This window comes from Benincasa hispida, chromosome 4, assembly GCF_009727055.1.
Source record: "Benincasa hispida cultivar B227 chromosome 4, ASM972705v1, whole genome shotgun sequence".
Lineage (NCBI taxonomy): Eukaryota > Viridiplantae > Streptophyta > Magnoliopsida > Cucurbitales > Cucurbitaceae > Benincasa > Benincasa hispida.
The window spans coordinates 47,045,895-47,068,780 of record NC_052352.1 but is presented as its reverse complement, the minus strand read 5'-3'; the positions used below and the strand labels follow the sequence as shown (position 1 = coordinate 47,068,780).

At 33.5% G+C, this 22,886-nt stretch overlaps 1 protein-coding gene across 3 annotated transcripts; it reads right to left on the bottom strand.

Moving 5' to 3' along the window:
* Window positions 1-2,105: 2,105 nt before the first annotated feature.
* LOC120075600 (ubinuclein-1) lies at window positions 2,106-17,013 on the bottom strand. 3 transcript variants are annotated; one of them, XM_039029141.1, is made up of 13 exons: window positions 16,434-17,013; window positions 14,422-14,508; window positions 14,198-14,284; window positions 13,987-14,063; window positions 12,798-13,395; window positions 10,012-10,111; window positions 9,802-9,911; window positions 9,213-9,296; window positions 8,069-8,194; window positions 4,170-4,307; window positions 4,032-4,079; window positions 3,504-3,605; window positions 2,106-2,957 (listed from the first exon to the last, which is right to left on the bottom strand). In XM_039029141.1, the coding sequence occupies exons 1-13, from the start codon at window positions 16,692-16,694 to the stop codon at window positions 2,484-2,486; spliced, it is 2,292 nt and encodes a 763-aa protein (XP_038885069.1). In that variant the 5' UTR covers window positions 16,695-17,013; the 3' UTR covers window positions 2,106-2,483. The 3 variants fall into 3 exon arrangements, with proteins under 3 accessions (XP_038885069.1, XP_038885070.1, XP_038885068.1); XM_039029142.1 differs by having other exon boundaries at window positions 12,798-13,398; window positions 14,422-14,502; XM_039029140.1 differs by having other exon boundaries at window positions 12,798-13,398; window positions 16,434-16,694.
* Between the last annotated feature and the right edge of the window lie 5,873 nt (window positions 17,014-22,886).

Below are 22,886 nucleotides of genomic sequence, written 5' to 3'. Positions count from 1 at the left end.
GAAGTTTTCATGATATTATACCCTTTTAATCTTTGAATTTTTTAAAATAGATTTAAAAGTTCTTTGTGTAATTTTTTTTTTTTTCATTTTAAATTAGAAAAATAATTAAAAAAAAGATTCTTTCCTCTCTAAAAGTAAACCTTTTAAACTTACTTTTTAAAATTCAGAGATTAAGGGTCTATTTGGTAGATAACTCAGATTATGTTTTATGTTTTCAGATTCACTGAGTTTAGCGAATATGTGTTTGGTTGACAGTCTAAAATTTGTTTTCGAAAACTATTTTCGGATTATTCGATCCAAACAGTGCAAATTCTGAGAACAACATTTTTATGTTTTCAATATATCCAGATTTTAAATTCAAGACTTTAAAAGGCATAATTATATTAAAAATGATAAAAACAATAACAAATATATTATATCATGTTATAGGCTCAATTTTTTTTGTTAGATTAAAATATGTAATATATTACATAATATATATTATGATATTACAAAACAATAATTTTACAAAATTTTAACATAAAACAAGTTCATAAATTATTCATTAGTAATCGACGACCTAGTATGTAGTGAGTAACTAAATATATTTTCAAACACATTTTAAAAAATTATTTAAATTGAAATTTTAATTTTTGAAACTGCTATCAAACACATATCTAAAAACATAAAATACAACTTTTTTTTCCCTTGTTTTCAGATTATCTATCAAACAGACCCTAAAAGATTTTGAAAAGGTTAAACTATAAAAGATGCCCTTGAACTTTGCTCTTTGTGTCAAAAATATCCCTAAACTTCCAAAAATGCCCGTAAACTTTCAAATTTGAGTTAAAAACATGTCCTTACCGTTAGTTTTTTATAGAAACCATTAAAATTGTGTTTAAAAAAAAGCCCTAAACTTTCAAAAAGTTTCAAAAATACACTTAAACTTTAAAAAACATTCAAAAATACCCTCACCATTAGTATATGAATATAAATCCTTGATACTTTATTGCGAAAAATGACTCTAAATTAAAAATAAAAATAAAATACTCCTACTATTAATTTGGTGATAAATTTGTTTGAAGTTTTCTTGACTTCGTAAAGAACAAATTTTAAAATAAATTATATAGATATCCTCTCTTTTTTTTTTTCATATAAATACTCTCATTTTTATCCAATTTTTTCAATTCTTAAACCTATTTTCTCGGGAACCTAAATAAAATTAAAAATAATAATAAGTTGGAACATAAAATCCCACAAATTTTCACAAAGTTCCAAAATAAAAATCTAGTCTTAAAACATACCAAAACAATAAAATATCAGATAAAAACAATGTATTTGCCTATTACACACTCAACTACTACGGTACAACTTTGTTAAAACATTTAAGTCTTAAAATCCTCTAGTGATTTCATTAATCGTTTTATTATTATTTAGACCATATACCTTAAGTGAAGTGTGCACTTATACTTATTATTTTAGATTAAGAAAATGTCAAATAGTTAACCAAATGGGGAGGAAGGGGTATTGAAAAAAAAGTGGGGAGAAAACTATTAACAGCATCTATTCATATAATAGCAAGCATGTTTTTTTTTTTTTTTTTTAAAGTTTAAAAGTATTCTTAAAATTTTTGAAAGTTTAAGAATATTTTTTAAACAAAACACTAACGATTTTCATCCAAAACTAACGATAATAATACTTTTTAACTCATTTTGGAAATTCAAAAGTATTTTTAAAACTTTTCAAAGTTCAAAAATATTTTTACCACAAAGTAAAAGTTTAGAAATATTTAATATAATTTTGCTTTCTAAAGACTCATAGACCAAATAAGATTGAACGATAAAAAGATATATTTGAAAAACTTAGGGATCAAACACACTCATTCTTTGTAACTTGGGGACTAAAAAGATAAGTCCTTTAATAAATTACTAAGAACATGGATCTCAATTTATTTTCTGAACATTCAATTATTTTAAGATTTCAAATTAAACTTACATTGAAAAAAAGAAAGTGATGAAATTTCGTTAGTGTAGACTAATTGATCAAGCCTTAAGAATTATCGGTGTCAACAAATTGCTCAATGATCCCAGACGCTGGGCGATCATCAGTGTTTACTGGAGGTTAAATTCTGTCATAAAAGCTATACAACTACAAAGTAAAAGAAAGTTCGCCAGGAAAAACTAACAATTTGAACCTTAAGAGTTGGAGAAAAAGGGCCTTCAAATTGACTAATTGCCAAATAAAATTGCTACTTCAGCTCTCCCTACTTTAAGATACATTTCTAATCCAGAAAGCCCCATGCACGAACCAACATGTAATTACAAAAATGGCTACTTCATTTTGGCTTTTTTGCGGGTCGATAAATGAAACCCGAGTAAGAGAAGGGAAGGGGAAGGGGAAGGGGAGGGGGAGGGGGAGAAAATTTTGTGCGACCCAATGAGTGTGGCGATGTGTGATAGAACATTATTATGGTGTAGATTAGACTCATGAGAGGTAATATCATGTTAGCTTGACTGTTCCAGACTTGAAGGAGCAGCTGATTGAATGTTTGGCTTAGGAGGAAGACTGGCAGTTGGCTTGTTCATGGACTTGTGTTTTTCATCTCCATGTTGGATGGATGCCTTTTCAGGCCGATTGTAAGTTTCGCCCAACTCCACCTCTGCCTTCCTCTTTGTCTTTTTCTTGGTTAATGTACCGTCCACCATCCTCGCGTCCTCGTGGGAACTGCTTGAGCTTACCTTCAACTTCTCGGATTTTAGCCTGTCTAGATTTCCAACACTCACGGAAGGACTTGGTAGCTGGGCCGCTGCAACTGTCGAAACAGATGCAGGTTTGGTTGCTGGTGTTGGCTGTAAAGCTGATTCTGAGGCTAATCGCTCTCGGGCATACTGTGGCTGCGCAACTGAACCACCCTCAGTTCTAACAGTCTCGTCTACTCTAGGTGGTAACATCTTTTTCCTCTTGATTTTCTCTTGATCCTACAAAATTGGATGAGTGCCAAAAAAACATTACAAGCACAAATATAGATACAACATGACAAGACACAGCAACACGTCATTTTTTAAAAATCTATGATACAACAGGACAAGAACAAGTTTATTAAATTATACATTTTTTAAAAGAGATATCATTTTTATACCAGAAGAAAATTCAAAATAAATGAGTTTGATGCATTTATATACTTAAAAAACTTAATTGAATGTATTTCACACTTAAATTTTATTATTGTTGTCATATATGTATCTTTTTAGTCTACTCAACAAATTTTCTACGCATGTCTAACACATTTGTTGCACTAACAAGTGTCCGATATGTGTCGAACACGGACACGCTAGCCAGACACTGCTTCTTAGAGGCTGAGTGTACACCCAGTTCTATCAACGAAATAGAAAAATTTGCTTACTGATGTTTAAATGCGTAAGAGGCAAGTGTTTCACTTCAGATATGTTATCAGAGAGTAGAAATTCACCAGAATTTCCTGATAGCTTAGGGAATGAAAAAGAAAGGAAGAGTAATAACATTACCTTATGTCTGCCATGCAACGCTCTCCGCCTCTCTTTTGCCCTGCATATTGCACGTTTGATCCCATGATTATCCATGAACCCATTTGGCCACAATTCTGCAAGCTGGATAAGATGATAGTCAATGGCGCAGATTTAAGGTTGCACGAGTTTCAAAACTATGATATTGATAACTTCAAGAAGAGGAGCTATAACTAACGTAAGAGAATTTACATTACATTGGACGGAACTTCAAATAAATTTTAGAGATACTACACAAATTGATTAAAAAAAAAGGACTGGCAAGTGCGCATGTGCAGTAGTGCAGTTAAGCAACTTTAATGGCAAAAACCTTCTTTTTACAAGAAACCATTCCATAGAACTTAAATGACAGACCAAGTATCCATGAAAAATAAACGAACCGACTGCTTTTGTGATATGTTTTGTGACCACTTGCTAACATCATCGTACCCCCTTCCCAAAATGATGGAAGCAGCAACTGGATATAAATAGCTGATCGAGAAATTTAAGAATAAATGAGAGAGTAACTACCTCCAAGTACAACTTTCTTATTTGTGGACCAGCATCCTCATCCAGTCCCTAAAGTCATAAAGAAACAGAGACATAAGAAAGTATAAAGCTAATCGGAAAAGAAACGATTCAAAGGTCACTCAGGACATGAAGCAGTACATCAACAAACAGATCGTAGAGATCACAAATCTTGTCCTCCAATGCAGGATCCATTACAAATTTCTTTTTCGGAACTCCCTTTTCTTCAGAAACAACTTCGCGGCTATCTTGAGGTGTTCCACCTTGTTGTTCAATTGCCTGAAAGTTATTTGATACTCTATTTAACATCAATGTAAAATGAAAATCGTCTTCGTGGCCAGAGAATAAAGCAAAATTAAGATTAGATATATTTTAAAAAATATATGACAGTTTAAATGTGCGGGCAGGAATTCAAGTGTTTGATCTATAAGGAAGGTTCCTGATGCCTTAATCACGTCAACCCTAAAAGGTTTCCAATTGAAATTAAGTATTCGACAGCCTTCAAACTATACAAAATAGCCCAACAGTATTATGAACTATATTTTTTTGAAAAGAAAACATAACTTTTCATTGATAAAATGAAAAGAGAGACTAATGCTCGAAAATACAATAACGTTCGAGAGGAAAAAGAAATTGCAAAAAAATAAAAGGATTATCATCTATATTAGACTAAAATTAAGGGATTGTTCAATAGCTTGTCAGCAGAAGCATTTCTAAAAATGGTAATCATGTTCTGCAGAATAATTTTTGAAGAGGGTAACCAACTGGGGATAGTCAAGGTTGACATTAATTTACGGCATGTAAAATTACTATGCCCAAACTGTGATTTTTAAAGGAAAAGAAATTCACTTGTTCTAGAAAATAACCCCCTGCAAAATCAAAGTGAAAACAAATTTAAAATTTAAGAAGTGGAGAAAAACAACTTTTTAAAAAGCTAAATGGCTAATCAAACATGTCCCTCTAAACATCTCAAACGACAGTTTTCAAACTTAATTCCCAAACAACCATTAAGACTTGAAGAATGAACCTAACATAAAAATCAGCTGGGCCTCTCCTTGAATACCTATTCTAGTAGGATAACAATGGCGGTAGGAAAGGAAAAGTTGGGGCAACAAATGAGGGAAGTTAGCTACAATGGATTGGGAAGTTTGAAGCCATACAACACTACCAAGAGGAATGGGGATTTAAGCTTAAGAAGGAACTTCAGTGATATCAAGAAGATTTTGGTTCAGGTTTATTGTAATACTCTGCTTGATAAAAATAACCAATTTGAAACACAAAACAGAAGCAGAGCGGAACACAGTGCTGCAAGGCAGGAGGAACAAGGTTAAATCCCCAACAAGAGCAACTTTAACGGAGATTCGGAGGTAGTCTGAGAAGATATCAGAAAAGGAAAAAAGTAGTCCATGGGATGTCTAGAGATACCAATTTTCAATTGAAGAAGATCTAATGAACGATTGTTTAGAGATGAGTAGTAATTTGAAGTGAATTAACTGTTGGATCAAGAGAGGATTGAGCCGGTAGCAGTAAGGGAGAAGCCCTTTCATATCGTTTCACTGGTAGAAAGAGAGAAGGAACTCAAGAACAATTGTTAGAATGATTTAGACCTTCGTAGGATGGAACACAGTGTGGAAGGTTTTAGGTTCATCAGTATATAACTGTGAAAATACCGACCCCAATTTGAATCGTTAGCAGCACCATCAAAAGAAATGTCAGAATGACTGTAGGAGAAGCAATTTGCCAGCAGACTAAAAACATCCAAGCTGAAGAAAAGATGTTGCAATTTCGTCCCACAGCATTGCCTTAAGCTCATCATTAGGATATAACAGTGGAAGATACCGACACCAATTTGAATTGTTAGCAGCACCATCAAAAGGAATGTCAGAATGGTTGTAGGAGAAACAATTTGTCAACAGGCTAAAAACATCCAAGCTGAAGAAAAGATGTTGCAATTTCGTCCCATGGCATTGAGGAAGAACTTACTACCTTCTTTGCAAAACCCTTAGTCAGAGGGCAGTCCAAGTCCACAGTATGATATAATAACCCATAGATAGCCGGTAGGTCTCCAATATAACAGAGAAAGTTGTGATTAGCCGACAAGATCAAGTATATCAAACATCAATCAAAATTGAGCTGCAAGCTCAGCAAGAGAAAGGCTCAAGTTTTTATGTGATGAAAATTAATTGGTGAGACTAATCCATAACTTCATCTTTGAAGAGATTGTGCAAGAGTTGGCACTGTCAACCACCAAGACCTCACATTACAAGAGGACGCTACAGGACCTATATATTATATAGGAGATTGCTACCATTATCCCTGTGAAGTGTTAATGAACATTCGAAGTACAGTGGTTTCCCACATTGGGCTCAATGAGAGTCGACAGGAGCAAGCCAACAAGAAAGTTTACAACTGAAGCGGAGGGGATTCATTTTAAAAGGTCACCAGTTTCCTTGAGGGGAGGTTCCCGATAAAACTCATTGTTTTCGAGATGTGATCTTCAGAATCTTACAAAACTCAGCCGATAGGAAACTTGATTTTGAAGCTAGGAAAGAAGTAATATGTGTAATAGAAAATTCTTGTAAACATCCTCAAAAATCTCCTATTTCTTGATAAAAGCCATTGTGATCAGAGCTAAAGTAAGTTGCAGTGGCACCAAAAACTTATGACGAAGGAGAATGCAATAAACTTATAATGGTTCGCGGATGTGTTCCTAATCTTACCCCTGCAAGCCTTCCTCCAACCAGAAGTCCAGTAGGAATCATACAATAACGTTAAAATCAAGTACAATGGCTGTAAATATTCAATCTTATCTTTTGCTCATTATTCAAAATAGGGAAATTGAGCGGTCAGAGATACAAGATATGCTAACAACAGGAGGGATCGCACCAAACACATGCCCTTACTCCAGTTTAGAATTCTTAGTCAATAAGAATGATAGCAACTAGAGGTTCTCTAAATCTTAAAAAGTTAAAACTATCCCAGATAATATTCCAATTCTTGCGGAGTCCTCCTAGATGACAATTGTGCCAAGCTATTTTCCAATACTTATTTAAAATAAAGTTCTCATCAAATATGTCCAAATCCAAGTGAATTGGAATACTTTTGTCTTCCCAGCTTAATCTTTTTATTTAGAAGGAAGATGTTTCACAAATGTATTTCTTTATGTACTTATTATTGTTTCCTTGTACTTTAAGCAATAGTCTCTTTTCAAAAAAATAAATAAATAAATGTCCAAATCCAAGTGTCTGAGTGTCCAAGTGTCCAATGTCCAATAAAGATATTTTTGTAGAGGGACACTTTAAGCATGTAGTGATATTATTTGCTCTAAATGAAACAAACACACTGGCTAATATTCCAAGCGTTATATGAGCAACTACATTTAGTATGAGTACTCTTGCAGTCATCTCAGAATGACTTCATTTTGTAACTTTCTAGGGGCTTTGGATGGAGAGAAATGGAATAATTTTCTGGGATGAAATGAAGAATTTTCAGTCCCCCGGGATATTATTTTTCTTTCATATGTCATTCATAATTGTTCTCTTCCTTTAAATCAATGTACACCTCAACTGAAAAGACATCAAGGTTAAAAATGAAATAACTGTGTCTTTTTCTGTTAAAGAAAACAATTTCATGGTGTTCTTTCACCAAAAACATAAATTTAGATTAGTCGTGTTCCTACTCCTATATTTTGACCAATTGGACACCTTTTTTATAGCCTCCAATTCTCCATGGTTGTTTGGGTGAATGTCCTATATTTTGACCAGTTGAACAGCTTTTTTATAGTCACTAACTCTCCATGGTTGTTAGGGTGAATGGCATCCCCTTTTTTGGTCTTCTCTTCTTCCTTTGATGAAAGGTTTGTTTCTTGTCACAAAAAGTATACATGCAAGTATAAAATAAAAAATTGGCGAAACAACAGAGAGAAGGTAGGGTGAAACGATTAAACTTTACCAGCCAGCCTGCCAAACGAACATCTTTGGAGTAAAAACTATTAGGCGTGGCAGACCTAGGAAAGAGAAGAAGGTTTCAGAATAATATACCTTAGACTCCATGGATAAAGGCCGGATTTTAATCATCTCGATAACTTCCTTCTTTATCTGTTGAAACCTATCATCCTTCTCCTGCTTCACTGAGATACCCATGTTGACCATGACTTTTAAATTCCTCTATAATAGGACATTGCATGTTCAAATATGAAAAATATCAATAAGCAGAAAGTAATATAGAATAAATAAAAACAATATGGTAGGAGTAAGTTTCCACATAATAAAAGAAAAAATGGATAGGACAGATTTTTTCTACCCTGAGTTTACAAATACCAATAGCATCGTTTTTTGTCCTTTTTGTAACAACTACAAATACCATTAGAATCTAGAATTATGGTACAAAATAACTACGAAGCTGATACACAGCACAAAGTCTATAACCCTCTTCAACATCATCACAAAATACGCTGTATAGTTATATAGACAACAATAGGGAGTCCAAACTTGCAAAACCAACTCATCCTATTCAATTAGGGGGAAAAAGCCATGCATAATTCTTTTCTAAAAAACGAAACTTTTCGTTGATGAAATAAAAAGAGACTTATACTCGAAAGATATAAACTCCACAGGAGAGAAAAAGAAATGAAATATATATATACACACACACAATGGAAGATGAAGAATAAAATCAAAACCAAATGAGGTATAAAAGCAATTCATGCTATACTTAGCAAATATTAATCAGGAAAGCAAAGGTCTTGAAGTTAAATTGAATGTGTTGCCCGTACCAATGTGATATTATAAAAACTTCAGGACCCTATCGTCCAGAGCAATGAGAAATCGAACTCCAAGTGTGTGTGGTGTGGTGGGGGGGGGGGGGAAGTGGAGGAACAAACAAATAATAAACGGAATTAGCAAAATGACAGAGAATTTTTCTTCGATAAAAAAGTGTCAAAGAATATTACTTCTCAATATGCATGAATTTGATGTAAAAGAAAAACTAAAATCACAGAATTACAAAAGAGAAATTATTTATCTTTTTATGAGAAGTTATGAGAGACATATATTAACAATAAAAAAAAAAGAGAACAAATTGACAGCCTTAGAGATGAGAAGTCCCTAAGTGAAACAGGAGGAATCAGAAAGGGAAAGAAATTCTAAGCATTACATCTTTATATTATATAATGGAAGGCAATACCTTTAAAGTTCGCAGTTGTATCAAGTGACCAAGAATACTCATAAGTCGGTTAATCAACCCCTTTGACAATTTCCCATGGCTTGCCTGTGAATAACTAACAATGTCAGAATCCTTTGAGTATACAATATAAAATAGAAAGAATTTTTCTATGATTAATCATAGGAACTTCATTCGAACACGTGTTCAGTTACCACGAAAAAGAATGTACAATGGAACTCAGGAACAAATGACCAACAAGTTGGAAAATCAAAGAAGAAGATAGCTACAAAAAATTGTTGGAAGAAGCCAACAAGCTATAAATATTGAACCAAACTACATTCCATATTTCCCCCTTCCATTTTCATACTGATATTACAAATTTTAACATTTCTCCCTTTCCCATTATCAACATAATAACCCAAAACAAGTCAATACATATTGTTTCCAGTTAGTGTCTGATCAGGAGACCACAGTCAACCTGTGGCAAAACTATTTACATCCCTAGCAGCAGTCCCATTCATGAACTAAGTCCCAATGACATGTACCTCATACAGCAAATAACTTTTTTCTAAAGAAAGCAACTAATAACAAGTTAATCAGAGCATCAGACCGCTAATCTGGCAACTTTAGCAAGCTTGAGTTTGATTTCTCTGGGCAATCTCCTTTTGATAGCCTGAGATGAATTGTCTGCCTCTGGATTTTCCGTAAGCGGTGGCCTAGCTGCAACATTTTTACATTAAAAAAAATAATTAAATAGAATGCAAAGTAGTCCCCATATGTGAATTGAAAAATAGATATACAAAAAGGAAATGAAGCTTACATTCAGCAACCATCTTCTCTAACTCTCTAATAGCTTTTTCTAGCAGAGAGCTTTTTGGTCTAACACTAGATCCATCTTTTTTTTGCACGTATGGTGTTTTCTGCATGGTGACACCACAAAGTTGAAGCTAGGATAGAGCCGACGAATAAAGAAAATGTCCAAAGTTGCAACAATACCACAAAACAAAACAAAACAAAAAATCTAAAGTTTGTACATTGTGCCCCTCACCCCCTAACAAGCACATAGTAAAAGAGGGGCACAAACAGCAGCAGATTCATGTTATAGCTGCATAATAGTGAAAACAAGAGGATATCAGATCAAGAATCTCCAAGGAAACTTACTCAAATGCAGAGATTGAACTAATCAAAATATACTTTCATACGGCATTACACACCTAAGGAGTTGCTAGCAACTCAAACCCACGTAATCTCTGAGCATTTTGTTGAAAAGCATATAAAGGGATGTATGCACTTAAGCTAGGTTGAGTGGCGGGATTTGTTCACTGTATGCTTCCTAATTAAATGAAGCAATTTCCAATAAACTGCAGTTAAATTAATTAAAGAACAGAAAACTTAATCAAAGAGCTATGGTTCGCCAATGTTCGGCCGTCTCACTCGAGATATGCCCTCTTATTCCAATAGACATAAAAGAAAATAGAAGTAAGCCTATACTAAAGACAACAATATGAACAGCTATAAGTCTAATGATGGAGAAAATAGTGATGAGGAAATATTTAGTGACGGTTTTAGTTTTTAGGTTTTTGCAATATGATCATATAGTTAGATTTTAAGGTTTCGTAGATTCTCTGTACTTAAATTTTGTCTATAAGGGGGTGTTTAGGGCAATTATGAAGTTAGGAGTTAATATATTGGAGTTAGGAAGTTTGTATTTGGGATGTGAGTTGTAAGATAGAGTTTTTCGATATATTTCCAAAATAAAAATAAAGAAAGAGAGACAGATAGAGTTTCTCGATAAATGTGCAAACTTCGATAATGTTTACTATTGAAGTTAAGTTGTTTAATAAGTTGGTGGGTCAAACGCCCCCTAACAGTTCATCTTTGTTTGTCTTTAACAACTAATTCATTCTATGTTACCTGTCAAATGCCCACTCACAGTTCATCTATGTTACCTGTCACATCATTTTGATTTTTTGAAGCTATCGTATATAGTACATTCCAAGAAGAGGAGCTTACCTATCCTAGATTTTTTTGAAGATATAGTCAATTTGGTTGTGACATAGTGCAAATGCTCTCCCCTTTTCTTTACTGTAGCTTTTCTTTCCTCCTCTCTAATTGGAGAAGTCTTTTGTAAATTCCCCATATGGGGGCCCTTCTTTTGTAATAAATAAATAAAACCCTCACCTCTTTTGTGCCTCACAAAAGACTATTGTGCTTCAATGTATTTCATACTTTCAAAATCATGGCCTAAAAGAAGCCTAAAGATTTATTGGTTACCATATAGATATATCACTATGCGAAACATGAATCTCCCACAAGTCATAGAATCAAAGAAATGAACCCCTAGATAATCAAGTGAGAATTATGATACTCCAAATTTTCCAACCAAGTTGAAAATCAAATTCTTATGTCCCGTATCTTTTTAAAATGGAAAATTATTTCAAATGGCAAAACTGCTGAAAATATTTACAAATATAGCAAAATTTTAGAATCTATCAATGATAGATACTGATAGACTTCTATGAATGTCTATCAATGTCACTGATAGACACCATAGAAGTTGATAGAAACCATAGAAGTCTATTAGTGTTCTATCATTGATAGATTCTAAAATTTTGCTATGTTTTATAAATATTTTGATTCATTTTCTATATTTGAAAGCAACCCTTTTAAAATACCAATGATAGATACTGATAGACTTCTATGAATGTCTATCAATGTCACTGATAGACACCATAGAAGTTGATAGAAACCATAGAAGTCTATTAGTGTCTATCATTGATAGATTCTAAAATTTTGCTATGTTTTATAAATATTTTGATTCATTTTTCTATATTTGAAAGCAACCCTTTTAAAATACCAGAAGTTAATTTTTTATCAAAATTTCAAAATTTTTTTGTAGTAACAAGAAGAAATCATTCTGGTATTTCACTAAAGATAAAGCTCATATCAAAATAACAGAGTCTGGGGACCATTATGAAAATTGAGTGAAAGTTCAGAAATTTGCATTGGTTTTATTTAATTAAAAAACATGCCAAAAATAATTAATAAAGATACACACCAAAGGGCACCTAGCTAGCTAGCTCATCTGCAAGAAATCAAACAGATAATGACATATATCTTGAATATCATCAATTTATCCAATCGCAGGTCACCTACTCATCAAAAACTAACTAGCCTCCAAAAGCACCACTCAGGCTTTTCCTTTTCCTTCCAGTGAATAAACACACCGTGCTTAAATTTATATGGAAATGAGTATAGAACAAACCAACCCTTAATTGGGAAAGTTGAAGAAATGTTTCATCCATTAAACCACAAATCTTATTCATATTAATAGAGGGAGGAAAACAAATTCCATTTCTATTAAAATAAAGAAAAACATGAAGCTTCACAATAAAATTTATACATTTAACTAAAAGTCTAGTGGCATGAATCACAAATACCCATCCCAAGTCTAGGGGGAGAGTCAAACGGAAATCAATTGATGAACAATCTAAACAGAAAGTTTATCATACACAAGTAAGGAGATGATTCATTTTCACAAACAATGGTGGAGAATCAGTACTTTGTGGTGAATGTTCATCATTTTAATTGCTTAAGAAAACTTACGGCTGTTTGCACGGAGTACTTGCCCGCTGGCAAATTAATGTCTGGCAATTCACGAATGCCATGTTTCTCTTTCATCTGAATCGACAAATCTATCTCATCTGTGCATGGTCTCCCAGGTTGGGGTTTGGATGGTGCATGTGCTACTTTTTCAAGTATGTTCTGTTGTAAAGAATCCGATGGTCCACATGACTCTTTTGATTTGGTACCAAGGGTCTTGGGTGGAAAAACACCAGGGTTTGCAGGATCAGTGTCCTTCGCTTCTGCTATAGATGTAGAGGTATCACCATTATAAACTTTTGAAGATGGAGAAGGGTCCAAAATCATTTTCGTATCACCAGATTTTTTTTTGGAACTATGTCCAGGCATATTCAATTGGTTCTGCAACTTTTCATCTTCAAGATGTTCATGTGTGATCACCATGTTCTGAGACAGATTAGAAAAACTCTTTGCAACCATCAGTGCACTCTTTCCCGCAGTTGTCCTTCCCACTTTTGTATGCTTATTTGATGAGCGACCATCATGGTTTTCAGGATGGCCCTTCTCTAAATCTTTTCTGCGTCTTTTCTTCAACTGTTGATTAGGTTGTCCAGATGGTTCACTTCTTTGGGGGGGAAAAAAGTAAAAATAAGCATAGAGAATTCCAAAAAGCAAACTGAAAACAGAAGTCTAAAAAATTAAATATTCCAAGTATAGAATAAAGTTATTCTTGTATGCACGATACTGAAACCACACACCCACAACTAGATAAACAGAGAATTAAAAAAAAAATTAAAAATTGTAATGCTACTTATTGAAGAGGGGGGGTAGATATTTATTAAAAAAGTCCAAAACAACAGAACCACATACTTAGAGGCCTGGTCCCCATCCCTGAGCTGAGCACGTTCCAGACAAGAATTCCCAATACCTTTCTAACCTAAGTCCATTGTATACCCGTCAACAGTCACCTATGCTCCAAAAGACACTTGCCCCTAGTTCCCACATGCAGAAATTCCCCCTTCTAATTAACAATAAGCTTTTCAACATATAGCTGTTGTGTTTTTTTTTTTTTTTTTTTTTTTGGGCCGTGGGCACAGCAACAGCAGCTACTTTAGTTGATCAAGGTACCAGTTGACTAAAGTTAGGTAACATGAATACTGACAAATCATAAAACTAAAGAGAAGGGAAAAGGTCAACAAAGTCAGAAACTCACATGCGCTCCAATTTCCCCCTATTAACAAAAAATCCATCATGTTTTATTGCCGAATCATCAACTTCAAAATATTCATCCTGCAGAACAAGCAGTCAACAATAATCACCACACATAAAAAGATTGCCGTCACACTCTCAAAGAAAAAAAGAAATTGTAATTTACATTGCATAAAGGACAAACAAGACCACACGAGCAACAGAAAGAAACCAACCAACTCGGTATCATCGATGAATGAGTCTTCTGTATCATACTGATCATCATCCGGAATTAAATCTTCCTCGTCACTACTATCCTTCCCCTATGAGAATTTGATTGTCTGGTTAGTAACCATGAAATTGAAACATCTAGAGGTTCTTTGATTATCAAATGCTAAAGATGTATATCAGAATTAATTGAAAAACAAACACTGATAGTGTTACGAAGAGACTAAAGTACCATATACAGGCGCTCAATCTTCTCAATAACAGCATTAAAACGATTTGGTGCAGTTGGATCTTTCACTTCATCTTCAATTGGCTGCCCCTAATGGCAAATAAAAGGGCAAGTACTTCGTGAGTTATAGATCATTTTCTCTTCCGTTACTTTAAAAACCGACACCTGAATCCTCATTAGTAAATACAACATTGGACATCGAAAAGAAATGAATATGGACATAAACAAAACTCATAGACAACATGAAGAAAACAGAATGAAATTACACGAGTTATAAACACATCAAGATATAGACAGGCTAACAAACCATTTCCTTTTATAAAATAATGGAGAAAAAGGGAAATACATATTGAACATATACATCCCAATGAGACATTTCCTAAAGAAAAATACGTTAATAAAATGGGAACACCAATGAGAAGATTTAACGTATATATTGTGTTCAAGTATATTTTAACACACATCAATGATCTTCATGCTCCAGAATTTGCCTTTCAGTTATGACATTGTATTTTAAATACATTATGAATGGAAAAACAGTTGATATGCAATACCTGTAAGAACTTAAATAAACCAATTACATATTTGTAACAGTGCAACATCCTGTGAAAATAGTTTATATAGGAAGTCTTAAACAAATTACATATATCTCTAAGTGATTTAATATGTATTAAAAATGTAAAATTTCATATCGAACTGCTTGAGGAATGCTCCTAGTCCTAACAGAAAGAATGATGTCTCTAGATTGAAATTCATTAGTTTATTCCTTTCACTATGTCTCTAGATTGAATTTCATTAGTTTATTCCTTTCACCCAACATTTTTTACGAAGTCCATGAATACAATTTAAAGAATGAACTATGAAAACAATTGATCAATCTTCTCACACGAAATTTATCAGCCCCTCCACACTTCAAGATGAATCATTTTCCCACAACGTTTGCTTTCAATCAAATAAAGTATGTAAAGTATGCATTTATACATAAACTAGCACTCTATTTTGAATGTGCAACAGATGTCTACAAAGGGTTTATATTGAAACACTATACAAACTAAGGTATTTGTGCTTCAAAATTAACCATGTCAGACACCTACAACATTCTCACCTGTAGTTCCCTGAAGTGATAAATGCAATTCAGAAAAAAGTTCATCATGAAACATTCTTTTATGAACCAGATCATGCAACCTTTTTTAATAATCAGTTATAGCAGGTGAGCCATGAGGCTATCAAAGCGGCAACAGCATGGCTTATAACAGACGGAAAAACCTTTCTTGTGAAACCTTGCTAAAACCAAGGTTTGAATAACCTCTAACAAATAGCCCATAGAACTGAAATCCACATATATGATTTGTAAATCAAGTGAATAGGCATCCCATTCCTGAGGTCGGCATGCTCATGAGCATTCACATTATATTATAGCATAACCAAATTATATTTATAAATAAACGTTAGTAAAAATATATATAATAAGTGTGCACAAAATTTAAAAATATGCATAGATAATTAAATGGTCACGCCAATGATCATGGGGTAAACCTGAAGCCGTGGTAAAGACTATCAAATAAGCATCTCTTTTTCTCAAAACATACATACATATATTGTTCAAGGTTCTTTGCATCAGTCTCAGACCATTAACACTTTCTAGTCACTGCATCAAAACACTTGAAATATGTAGTAGACCAAATGGAGTTCTACATCGTTTTTACATTTTCATGTAAAAATAGACCCATTAAAGTTCTAATCCAGCGCCCATTTAAAGTATTGAATAAGTACACTCTTGACCACTTCAAGAATCTTGCTTGAAGGATCATTCCCCATATTGTTTGGTTACTTAAAGTTGTACCCAAGTTTTCTCCCTAATAAAATTGCAACAAACAAACTATCGAACTGAAGTGTTAAACGATTGACGCAATGCCAGAACTAAAAAAAGCTTCTGTAAATTCCAATCACACTACAAACAAGAAACAAAACACATTATACATCTAATACATTTACAGTGAAAAGAAAGTCCTCACCGGATCAATGCGACACTCGATGGCAGGGTTGGGGTTGGCTGGAGGTTCAGGCACAGTATTGAGTCCATTAACCTTGTTGGCATCTTTGACAAGCTTCTTCCACGAAACTATGGTAGTTTCTCCAGGTCGGAGCTCAACAGTGAACATTTGGCGGTCCCCTGATTTCAGGAACGAAGAAGAAGCTCTCGACGAATCACCAGCACCACCATTTCCAGTGCGAGTTCCAACGCCGGCGCCGCCACTAAAATTTTCCTCTTCCATGGAATTTCAATGACGGGTTGGACGAATTTAGGGTTGCTCAATCAGAAATTGAAGAATCGAAGAGGCGGAAGCAAAAATGGAGGGACATAACCCTTTGTAGAAGGAAAGGGAATCGAATGGGAGAGAAATTGAGAGACGGAAGAGAATTTAGAGGGTGGTGTTTGTTAACTGCACATCGAACTGAGGCTTATAAAAATGTCTCGCTCTCTCTATTTTTTCTTTTTTCTTGTTCGTTCTCAGAGAAGGAAGGGAAGGCGACGGACGGGTATTCGGCTGGTTAGGTCCACACCCGGGTTCAAAGTTGCGCATTTTTTGTTTCAAATATGAAATACACTAACAACAGAGCATTGGGATTTATTTATATAAGAATTATTTTACCTTCTATAAGCTACTTGTATTTTAATTTTATGGTCATTTGGATGGAAGGACACAAAAAGTATGAGTCAAACTAAAAATCAAAGTGTCTAATACGACCATAGTTCAACTGGTATGTGTATTACTAATTTCATAACCATATATTCGATCTCCTCATCCTACGTGTTGTCCAAACAAAGTATAGATTCAAGTAGGAACCAAAAAAAACTATAGAATTAAGTGTCAATTTGAGTCGTCAATAAGAGCATAGCCTTACTCCGTAGAATTTGTACTGTCAACCTTAAAATCATAAGTTTGATTTCTCATCCCATGTGATAAAAAAAAGTTGTCGACTTGAATTTACGATTCTCGGAGGTGAAGGTTAAAAATTTTGGAAGTCTAAATAGACATATTAATGGTTTTAATGGTTTTCTTGCATTCATTTGTACTCCTATTTCAAGACTAATATTTGATTGTAATATATTGCGTTGCTTTAAAAATTGAAAATTGCCTCCAAACAAATTCAAGTATCACATTTTGTGCTCGTTAATATACTTTTTGTGAACACTTCCTCATATTCCACTCAACCTAGCTACTATTCTTTTGATGCATGTGTAGCTTTTATTAAGCCATGTTTGTAGGCAATAGCTTACTTATTATTAGTATCGATACCTATCACGTTTAACTTGATTGATTGCACTACTTCATACGTGTAAAGTCTTGCATTTATCGACCATTACTTTTTATTGTGGTATCGATGGTTAATTTCAACAATAATATCATGCACTTGCCAAATTAAGTCTTAAATATCACAAACTATGTCGTATCACAAGACATCCTCCTCAAATAAGATTAGAGAGGGATAACGATAATTCGCATAAATGAAGATAGTTGATCTCACTTGTATCCTTACTTGGTTTTATTTAACAAAAAAAAAAAAAAAAAAATCATAATACTTATATATTCATGATCTTCCTCTTATATACCCCACTATGAGCTTTTGGTCGCATTTCCAATAGGAATAGCAACGACCTAAGTTTATTGTTCAAAAGTGCTTTTAATTTATATCTAGTGATTCTTATGGGCAAGCAATTTTTTTAATACACATCTAACAAATATTGAAAGTTAAGTCACATTGTGGCACCCTTATTCAATAGACTTATCTACCTTAATGAAGTATTAGATGAACATGAAGTTCCATAAAATTCACTTGTTGATTTACTATAATATTTATAAGTGGTAAATGGATTATAGTTGAAATGCATTTAGATTTAACATTGTCAAAGTGCATTTTATGGATGTGGAGTTTACACTAGTTTGTCTATAAAAGCTAAGGAGCTCTTTGGGGAACTAAAATATAATCAGGATTACTGGGAATCTGATTACAATATTTGGAGTATAAGGTTGGATTTGTTATGTGTGTGATTACTGTGTTTGGATTGCAGAATTGGGTTTGGAATGGATTTGATCGTTTATTTATTATTATTACTTTGACTGTATGTTTATATCAATTTTTTGCATCATATCACATCATTTTGGGATATTATTTAAATCATAATTTCATGAACTTTAATCATTTTGTAGATTAAAAAATATATATTCAAAATAAAATTCAAATCTCATGTACCATGGATTTAGTAAATAAGTAATTATATTTAAAATAATTCATACAACCGTATTTTGACTAAAGAGGAACATTTATAATTTATGATGGGGGTTTGCCACAATAACCTCGTTTAACTAACTGTCTCCTCTCAAATCTATCCAATACGCATGTGTATGCATATAGGAAAAAATGTGTACATGTATTTGTATTATAACACATGCTTTCGTTTCTTAACAATTTTTATATCCAGATTGACTTCTTGGAAAGATGGGATTGAGCAATTTCGCTGATTTGAATAATCCATTGGGTGTACATTCATAAATGGATAAAATTTCTTTTTACCCTCATTTTTATTTTTTTATTTATGTATTTGTAAATGATCTAATTACCTAACCTTTGAAAAGGAAGAAAACAATAGATACCTTCATTGGTTGTATAGTTGATTATGCTAAGCCCTAGAAGTAGAAACCATATCCACCGGCACGTCTGTGGATCCCCTTCGTTACATGATTTTTTCTTAATATATCTCGATAATTGATCTATAGAGCTCCAACTCCAGAGAGTTTGAGGCCTCTGACACCTTTTTTTGAAGAGGAGTCGAGCATTTATTAGGAATTTTGGATCGAAGAAGCAACAGATCTAAATATGGTGCAGAAAAACCAAAATTGATATGAATGGAATATGCCTCTTTCATGAGTTTTTCTCGGTCAATCATCGTAGAGCACTTTCTCACTTCTTTAGTAAGATCAATGTGAAATTACCCTCCACAAGACTCTTGGTCTTTTTTCAGGGCTTTGGTGCAATAACATAATGTCCATAAATCCGGGTCGAACTAGTGTGAGCTAGCCTATTTTTGGAGGTCGTATGAGATTTGTTCTAATTTTTTAATATCTTTTTACGTTCTACTTACTTCATCAAAGGGTAAAATTACCAAAATAACCAAAGATGCACTTATGACGGGCTTCGCTCCTCGATTCTCTTGCTCGCTTCTATAGTCAATGAGATGAGGAATACGAAAAGTGAGGTGAGGAAACCCACATAGTCATTGATGGGAGCAAATCCAATAGGCGTCAAACATATTTAGCAGCAACTTGAGTGATTTGTGCTTTAATGCACCATTCTAGAAAAAGTTAGATACTTCGAACCAATAAAATAAAGGAAAAAAGAACAGTGAAATAGCTCGATCTCAAACATGACTAGATTATCTTCAGCTCAATCTCAAACATGAGTGGATTATCTTCTATCTCGTTGTTTCCCTGCAGAATAAACAAAATAATGGAAAAAGAAGACAACCTAGTGAAACACAAAGATGACGGGAAACTGGCATTACGAGAGAATGATGAGTAGGCACAAAAATCGAGGAAGTGGGAGCGAGATAACGAGGAGCGAAATCATTAAAAGAAACTTATCGTTAAGATTGTCGAACTCAACATTCTTCAAAGCTCTCTTTCTCCGCTTGTTATAAATAGAGATGTTATTCTTTTCGAAACGCATGCAAAACTGTAAAGTGTGAGAGTTGTGATACTATCTCGTAAATTGTCTTAGATAGTTGAATAAAACTTTGAAGTCCCTATTTGCACACTAGATGTAGCTTTAAAGTTGAACCACTTTAAACTTGTTGTTGATCTTTTCTTCTTTCTCTTCTTCATTACCTTTTTGCCCGTAGACCCCTGATTCTTTCATATTTCCTGGACCTTTCGTCTCTGCTCTATGGTTCTTGATTGGAAATTGGTTGAATGAAGTCATTTACAGTCTACATGCAAAATCAAGAGAAAAGATGTTAGAACTAAATGTAGATCGTTTTGAGCCATGGAAGATCCACTACCTCGAAAGTAAAATTAAGCGCAATCTTGATGCTAATCGCAATCGCAAGTTGCTCTCCAAGGTTTATAATGAAGGGATTGAAACCCAATGCGAAAGTGTTTTATCGCTTTTTGTCTTTGAATTGGGATGGAAAAATCACATAGTTGATTTTACATAATTAAAATGCGCTATACATATAAATTTCCAGTTCATAAAAATTATTTTCGAAGACTAATTTCTTCAAGAAAATCCTCTTCATGATCCTCCAAGGTCACGAATGAATACCACCAAGAGATATTCTCTGCTATTCTCTTTGGACTGGGAGGTTAGTGGAAACCTTTGTGGAATTGAAGGAATAATTTAGACAACTCTTTCTCTTTATGTGAATTAATGGAGAATTAGTGTGAGAGCGAGGGAAATAGAGTAACTTAATTTCACGTAAAGAAAAAAAAAAAAAAGTTGTTCCAAACATTGCAAACCATTCTGCAATTAAAGGCAACGAGGGAGATGGTGATTGCCCCTCTCCCACGTTTCCCTCTATCCCACTCTCCTCCAATGCATTAGAGTTTAAAATTAAATTAAATTAATAAAATTAAGTAGTTAACTTAAATTTAAAACTAATTAATTTATATCTAATATTTAAATTAATTAATTTCAATCATATTCTAAATATATATCTCTCACATAACCAATATTTTTAATATAAATCTTATTCATATTAATTATTGAAGGAACTGTGAAGTTCCACAACGGAAGCGGGATTAATCCAATTTTGTTTTTCACATAACAAAAATTTTACAGAATACTATATGCATGAATGAGAAAAATTACAACATGCTTTAAATTAGAAGAAGAAGATGTTGGATTAAGGAAGCAAGCAACGGAAGTAAAACAAGATCATTAAGCATTCTAATTCATTAATTTTGGCTTCAAACTAAGCATGCTTATGAACAAAAAACAGAGTTAAACTCTGACCTTTGAAATACCTTTGATTCACGATTTTCAGCTGCATTCTCTTCCCTCTTCTGATGTGAACCACCACAAGGTATTCCCTACTATTCTCTTGGTATCTTAGATTGAGTTGTGAGACTCAAAATAATCTTGAACCGAAGAGAATTTGAGAGGAGGTTACTGGTTTTATACAATGTGAATAACACTTCTTAAACACAAAATTTCAACATTTAGCAACGATTGCTCTGCCCATTCCCCTCGAAATTCCAGCTTTATATTGCATGACTTTCATGCAAATAACAGCCTTGCATGAATCATGACTCATGCTTGAATAATTGAGCCGAAGAGAAAATGGAATTATGTGTGAGCTACTACAATTTGAAAGTGGAAAAATCCTACTTTTGAGATTTTTTCCATTTTCAAATTTCCTTTGAATTTCCTTTTTAATTTTGATTTCCAAAATTAAAAAACAAAAAAAAATCAATTTAAAATAAAATTTTATTAATTTTACAAAATTAAGTCAATAATTAATTTTCTAATAAAATAAATAAATAATTTAATTAATTTGATATCAAATATTAAATTAATTTAATACCAATTCCACCTTTATGAATCCCCATTCATAAAATTAATATTTAAATCATATTTAAATATTAATCGATTATCCAATTCCGATTAATTCCAAAATTAAACGTATAATTATATCATATATAATTACTAATTTCCTTAATTCTAATTTGAATGTTTCAAATCAACTTATTGCACTACTCTAAGGCTAATCCGTTTGTGAGCTAGTAGGGGGACCTAGTGAACCTACAGATCATGGGCTCCAATGATCCGAGATTAATTGGCTAAACTCTTTACCGAATTAACCCACATTCGTTAACTACTGGGTTAAAGTCTGTACACTCCTCTCAATATATATATATATATTGTGTCAAACCGATATAACCATGATTAGTAAGTTAACCCTTCACAGGTTGTTCGTAATAATGGTCGTGTCAAAAGGTTGTTTTACCCCCGAGATTACCTCTTGTTCCTTAAGTCCCTCGATCCTCTAATGAATAATTAGTTTGTGATCCGATCATCAAACCGAGTCCCTCTCGAGCCAATGAGAGGATAGGGCTCCTTGTTCAAGACCTAGAGTCAGCACTTAAGAGAACAACCTCTCTATTATCCCCGAAAGCAGGTAGGAATCAATTCCATCTTGCACCTTATGTCCCCCAGCTATCTACCCAGTCTTACTCTTGAAATGGGAGACTTATTGAATCGGTGCTGTTAAGCCAACCCTCACCTATGCAAATCTAAGGATAATCCCGAATAAATAGGAGTTCATAGTTAGCTTGGGATTAAGGTCAAATTATTGTTAGGTTTTATGTCCTAAAACTCGTGGTTTGTAAACATTAGAACTTATTCTGATAATTCGATAAAGTTGTTGTTGAATATATTATAAATCCAATAAACCTAAGTCCCTTGAC